The 6,557-nt window shown below is 47.7% G+C and overlaps 1 protein-coding gene across 2 annotated transcripts; it reads right to left on the bottom strand.

Moving 5' to 3' along the window:
* Window positions 1-667: 667 nt before the first annotated feature.
* LOC119105878 (glutaredoxin-3) lies at window positions 668-3,136 on the bottom strand. 2 transcript variants are annotated; one of them, XM_037229432.1, is made up of 2 exons: window positions 3,108-3,136; window positions 668-1,966 (listed from the first exon to the last, which is right to left on the bottom strand). In XM_037229432.1, the coding sequence occupies exon 2, from the start codon at window positions 1,917-1,919 to the stop codon at window positions 945-947; it is 975 nt and encodes a 324-aa protein (XP_037085327.1). In that variant the 5' UTR covers window positions 1,920-1,966; window positions 3,108-3,136; the 3' UTR covers window positions 668-944. The 2 variants fall into 2 exon arrangements, with proteins under 2 accessions (XP_037085327.1, XP_037085328.1); XM_037229433.1 differs by lacking the exon at window positions 3,108-3,136 and adding an exon at window positions 2,958-2,992.
* Window positions 3,137-6,557: the final 3,421 nt, after the last annotated feature.

The following is a 6,557-nucleotide window of genomic DNA, read 5'->3' as shown; positions in this document are numbered from 1 at the left end:
GTAATCGGGGATAATTTACAAGAGTCGCAAAGATTAACCCTACCTTAAACTCATTGCTTGATATAAAGCAAAGCTTTACTTTAAAACACGGAAACTGAGTCATGATATATTTTCACGTATTCTTGTGCCGGATTTGCGTGAAGATTGTGAGGAGAAATGGTCTGAAAGCCTGTAGTTTCCTGTGAGGTTTGTGTGTAAAAATTGCTTTAAACATGCGCGTTTATGCATACTTAAGCGTCCATACATGTGGCGCCTCGCTGACCGAGAATTGTTGACAGGATGACCAAACGGAGTCGGCGCGTCGCCGGGTCGGGGAGCTGCGCCAGACGGTGGACCAGCTGGCTTCGCAGTTGGAAGCCGACCAGCAGAGCCATGTGGTGCAGCCCGAGGTCAAAGCTGCCACGCTGATCGAAGCCCAGGAGGTTGTAGATGGCCTCAAAGAACAGCTGGGTCTGTAGTGACTGACCACCCACCCCTCGCCGGCCAAATCTGGTGCAGAGGGAGCGCCCAAAGGAACGAATTCTGTGTGGTGCAAGTTACATATGTTCCGCTCCGTGAAACGGCTGATACTGCGGCACTCCCGGTGACGATGTTTTTGTATTCAGCGGCGGCAATCTTATGTTGACAGCAGTGACGCCGTGAGACAACAGTGATGTCTCTCCGTGGCGATCGCAAACCTCCGCTCAGAGATCGCTGGAATGGAGCCGCTATGTTACATTCCTTCATTCCAGTGAAGACATATATTTCGGGCATTTGTTTCGACGTTCATAACTGGTTTGAATACACGTTTCCCTTTATCGAAACCCTCCGCCAAGTTCCATTTATCACCAATATCCAACGAGACCGGCAAACCCGAAGCCTAGAACCCAGGACATCGCCTTAGGCAATCCAAGCACATGCGGAAGCGAAAAGGAATTTGACCATTGTGGCAACGGACCAAGTGCTCACGCCTTCAACGCCGCATCCAGTTCTCCACTTTCCACCAGTTCTTTGACGATGTCTAGCCCACCAACAAGCTCGCCCTTAACCCAGAGCTGCGGGTAGGTGGGGAAGTCAGCAAATCTTTTCAGCTCTTGTCGCACCTCCTCGTCCGAAAGGATATCAAACGTGCTGTACTCCACGCCCACTGAATTCAGAATGTCCACCAGCTGACGGGAAAAACCGCACCGCGGTTGTTCCCGCGAGCCTTTCATAAACAGCTGCACAGGCGCACCGGTGGTCAGCGCGCGCAGCCGCTCGTCCATCTCCTGTTGCGACTTCTTGCAGGGAAGCGTGGAAGCTAGCTCTCCGCTCGCCACCAGTTCCTTGATTATGTCTAGGCCGCCCACCAGCTCACCACCTACATACACCTGCGGATATGTTGGCCAGTCGGAGAAGGTCTTCAGGCCCTGGCGCACCTCCTCGTCCGACAGGATGTTGAAGCTGGAAAAGCGTACGCCGTGGCTGTTGAAGATCTCGATCATCTGCTTACTGAAGCCACATTTGGGCTCATTGGGGGTGCCCTTCATGAACAACATGCACGGCGCCTGGTTTATGAGCCGTTTCAGGCGGGCATTGAGGTCCTCCTCAGGACGTGGTGGTGGTGACGGCACTTCGCCGTGTTGCGCACGTGTTTGCACCTTCTTGGTAAGCTCTGCCGCCTTGGCGCCGTCGACGCGATCCACAGCCTTGCCTCCACTGAAGATGATAAATGTGGGCACAGCTGAAATGGCATGTTTTAGGGCCAGCTCTGGCATGTCCTCAGCCTCCACAGAGATGAACTTGACATGGGCCAGTTGAGGGTCACTTAACAGCTCATCCAGCACCTCATTCATTTGCTGACACTGTGGCGCCCAGTGGGCTGAGAAGTGTGCCACTGTCAGCTGGCCCAGACAGGCTTCTGGAAATGCATCTGCTGATGAGATCTTGGTCACAGGCATTGTGAGGTTGGCAATGTAATGTTGCAACCTGGTGAATCTGCAGTAATCTGAAAAAGATGCCAACAATGACCATCCCTTCACTACAAGTGGACATCTGGTACCTGTTGGGGCAGCTTCTACCTCACCATATAAGAACCTTGGTGTCATCAACATGATGAAATGATAGAATGAGATGAGAAAGGAGCCTTAATATTTAAGCAGCTACACAGTTTGTTTCTACATGTTCTTGCAGGCTGCATCATTATTACAATCTGTTCATTTCCTGAAAAATGCATCAGTGGTCAACACCTTTCCAGGTGTATAAACACACTGCCAGTACATATTAGGTATGTATGGAGTACAGTATATATCATGACTTCATACACATTAAAAAGCTACCAAACACCAATATCTTCAGATTTAAACATCTGACCGAGTGCTGCATGGATAAAGTGCCTTTTAGAAGCCAAAAGTTAGTTTCTGACACAAGTTTAGCATTTACATGACATTTGTATCCATGTTCGCACTTGTGTGTAAGCCCTCGTGGCACAACCCATCCCCAGGAAAAAGCAAACAGGGAGTAAGAAAACATTGTGAGTCCACATATGTGGTGAAACTAGATCCACCATTTTTTAAATTTTGTATTTTTACTTTTACAAGGAAAACATCACATCACCAAAATGCCCTCCCTGACCCATATCTTCGTCTACAGGATTACACCTGTGAAATTTTGCAATACATGGCCTCATTTTGGAAAGAGACCCCTGCTACACTCTGAAGCAGATCTGTGTCAGTCTTAACTGGCCTTAGCTTATACTGGAGAATGACATCACAGGCTGACAGAAGACAAGCAAGCAAGAAACCGTAGAAATTGGGCTCGGCACAAAAGCTGCAAACCGGCTGCAAGATGGTTACACCTATTTCTTCCACAGGCTACAAAACGAAATGAGGCAACAACTACATGGCTGCAGAACTATGAGTAAGACAAGACACATGGCGTACAACAGCGGTGCAGCATAACAGGACGATTTTCTGAAAAAATAATGTTAACTTAACTACCTTCAAGATATTTTCCATGTGTTAAGAACGTGGATTTAAATCATATGATTTTCATGAAAACTGCAAGCTATGCCATATCAAGGATATTGTTTCAGATGATCATGCTCGCCATATCAGAATTCCTCTAATATACTGTCATGTACGACATACCCGTGACACCGGCGCCCAACAGCGTCCCGTCTTCGCTCACCGTCGGTGTTGTCGATAAATGCGGCGCAGCATCTCAAGGAAGTGTGGCTAGTGCATAACTATGCCAGCTGATGATGACGTCATTAGCAGATTAACTTTGTTTTCTTAAAGGTGGAAATGTCTCATCTGTTAAAGAAGGCTTTATTTGTGCTGACTTGCTCTTGTTGTGGTACTTAAGAATCTGATACGGTAGCTTTTATTGCTTTGTTATTATCCAGAAATTACTTTTTTTTGCCTCCAATTTTATTTTTCCTGCTGTTGTGCCGGAAGTAGCTTGTTCACATCGACATTGAAAATATACGTGACCCAGACCCAATGTGGGGCCCCAACAATCAAGTCTGCCAAAACAGGTTAAAAAATGGGGCCCTCGAGAAGGTTGTAGAATCTTCCGCAAGTAACAGGGCATAGGAAGAACCCTTGACCGATGTGTAGGGCCCAGGATCATACCGCGAGTGCGTCAGCAGGTTAACTGAAACCAACGTGAAGGACACTTGAGCAACCAAGAGTACCCGGCAGTTTAACACATGGGACTTCGGCTAGAGCGTATAGAGCCTTTTGGGCAAATGGGAAGAATCCGTAGAAGGCTCTTGACAGACAAGAATGCCGCGTCAAGCCAGCAGAAAGGGGCCCGACTGCGCGGGGTTCTCTGGGCAAATGTAAAGAAATCAAGGGCAAAGTGGAAAGCTCATTATTGATCGTATTTGATTCGCAAGTGGACATATAGGGTGACCAGAAACAGTGCAAGGCTTCTGGGCAGATCAGTTAGGCTAACAACCTCTCAATCACCACCTTCTCAAGCAGTGAAAATTTAATTTCGACTGGTAGTGGGTCCTTCACTTTCGATTGCATCTTTTCTTGGTCGCCTGTAAGCCCAAAGGCATCCAATTTGTTGCGTTTTGCGTAAGAAAAGCTGCGTTTGTTCGACCGGCTGTGAGGTCCCTAGGAGCTTAGGGCCCCCTTGGGCCCGAAGGGAAACAGCCTCGTGCCCCTCTCTCCTTGATCCACCCCTGTATGATGCCAATTTTGCACTTCTTCTGCCTCACACCCTTGTGGTCTAATATAATTATAGAAATGCATGGACGTTTGTGGCGGAAGTGGTAGCATCATCACGACTACTGCCGGCAAAATTGAAACGTAGCACTCGGCTGAATATCATATGTTAACAAGTTAGTTGCGGCTTGTTGTATTGAGGGCATGGGCGTAGGAACAGGGGGAGGGGAGGCAGGGGGTCATGGCCTCCCACTTTTGAAAGTGTGGGGGGGGGGGGCAGCAGGGTTACCTAGCCCGCCCCCTAATTTTCAGATTAAGGTTACGTTTAGCTTTCTTTTGCACTACACTTAACATACATGTTTATTTGCCTAGTTTACCAGCCATCATCCTCAAGATACGTCATCTTTTTCGTTTGTTTATTGGTCATCGCTTTGTGTCACAGCCACTGGCTGACGTCGCGCGACCTATGGAGACTGCAACGCCGGGCGTCGGGGCTGTTGTTGCTATGACTCGCAAGCGCGCAGGTTCAAAACCATATGACATAGTCTTTTTCTATCAAAAATCCATTCTGACCGAATCTTGAACATCTTAGGACGAACGTGGATTAGAAATGTTGATACAAATTTAGGACCACATTCTATCTACAATCTACGTTCAGGGAGTCTGCAATATCTCTGAAGAACACATAACAAACATGGAACGGTAGTCTGTGTGACAATTATTTGGCCACCTGCGGCAATCACGCACGCTGCTGCAAATGAGGATTGCTCTGCTGATCCGGGGCCAGCTGCACGGGTCAGCAGGCCTCCCGAGTCAGGGAGGGGAACAATGTTAATATGGCATGTCCTTCTCATGGCCTTCGGATCCGAAGCAGGATCGGATGCGGACCAGGAGATCCCGCCCCGTGTCGCTAAAATGACAGACAGAGGACACTTTGCGATGGGACGGAGTGGTCCTTCAGCCCTTGACCGGAACTGGTAATGTGCCCCTTGCGCTCTATTCAAGGGGCCCCTTGACCGGAAGGAAAAAGGGGTCTCATTATGGGTGAATCGAGTTCTCATTATTGTTGAATAGAATGGGTTGGACTGACTGTTAAAAAAACGAACAGGGCATCACGTGTTTGCTTGATTGTGTTCGTTTTTCAGAATGGATTAGTGAAAAGATTACATCAAAAGGTTTGAACGTTCTCGCCTGCAGCCTCGAGAGCAAGGACAGCGATGGGTTGCGTTGCAGCTTCTGTAAAACCGAACGGCGTCGGCCACTGCAAGTGCCACCAGACTGGGGGCGCCGTGTTAATCCGTCTTCTGAACAGATAAATAGTTGCAGAAACACGAAAAATAGATATTCTACTTTAATTCTTCCAGCTCCACCACCAGATACCAGCACCACTCTGCGGTGCTGTAAGGGTCAATCCGTTGTTATCATCAGTGAAAAAATCGCACACATGAAATATGCGCCCAAACTGCCTTATAAATGCAAGATGTGAGGTCCTGCAGCGTTCAAAGGTGCTTCTTTCATTTTCGTCCGCACGTTAGCCACGACTCGGTATAAACTGCTGGCCCGACGCTGCGCGGTCTGCGGAGACTGCAGCGCCTGGCATCGAGGCTTTTTTCCCAAGACTTGCGAGTGTGCATGCTCAAAATTACATTATGCAACTTGCACCACTAATCGATTCAAGTGTTTAAAGGTATTTGTTTCAGAGGCGTCATCATTTTCGTCCACCGGTCGATCATGGCGAAAAGTTATCCTCTGGACTGATGCCTCGCGGACTGTGGAGACTGCAACGCCTGGTGTCGGGGTTTTTGTTGCGAAGATTTGTGAGAGCGCACGTTAAAAGTCACGTTAGTAAATTGTATCACTAATCGATTCTGACTGGATGTTAAACGCTTCCAGACAAACACTGCTTGGTCGTGTTAAAACACATTGTTGACCGTTCAATCTACCACCAAATTTGTTCAAGTTCCGTTTTCAAGTTTCGGCCAAAACATGTCGATCTGCAATAGACCTTCGCGATGTCCTCAATGTCTGTAAAACGAGACAAAACATTCTGACAAAGCTTCTGAATTCTGCCGGCTTATAAAAGGCTCACTAAGCCATTGTAAGTTAACGCCACCGGTGATTTATTCCATGTTACCATTCAATACCTGATTTCTGCAGTTTATTGACCCTAAAAATACAAACAGAATTGATCTTACGGAGGCTTCTGTTTTCTGCTTTGGTTGCAAATTAAAAATAGCAATGAAACGAAGGAAACCACATCCCTTGTTGACAAGTAAATTATATCCGGGGATTTTTTCGGCGGGAGGGTCGCCATAAGAGGGACTTTTGTTAATCCTGTTCTCCCCTTAACAAGGCTCTGGCTGCGCCCCTGCCTACACACAGAAGTAGATTAAGTCGTCTACGTTGAAGGATGGGCAATTA

This window comes from Pollicipes pollicipes, unplaced genomic scaffold (assembly GCF_011947565.3).
Source record: "Pollicipes pollicipes isolate AB1234 unplaced genomic scaffold, Ppol_2.1 Scaffold_6138;HRSCAF=7277_pilon_pilon_pilon, whole genome shotgun sequence".
Taxonomy (NCBI): Eukaryota; Metazoa; Arthropoda; class Thecostraca; order Pollicipedomorpha; family Pollicipedidae; genus Pollicipes; species Pollicipes pollicipes.
This window is presented reverse-complemented; position numbering and strand designations above follow the sequence as displayed.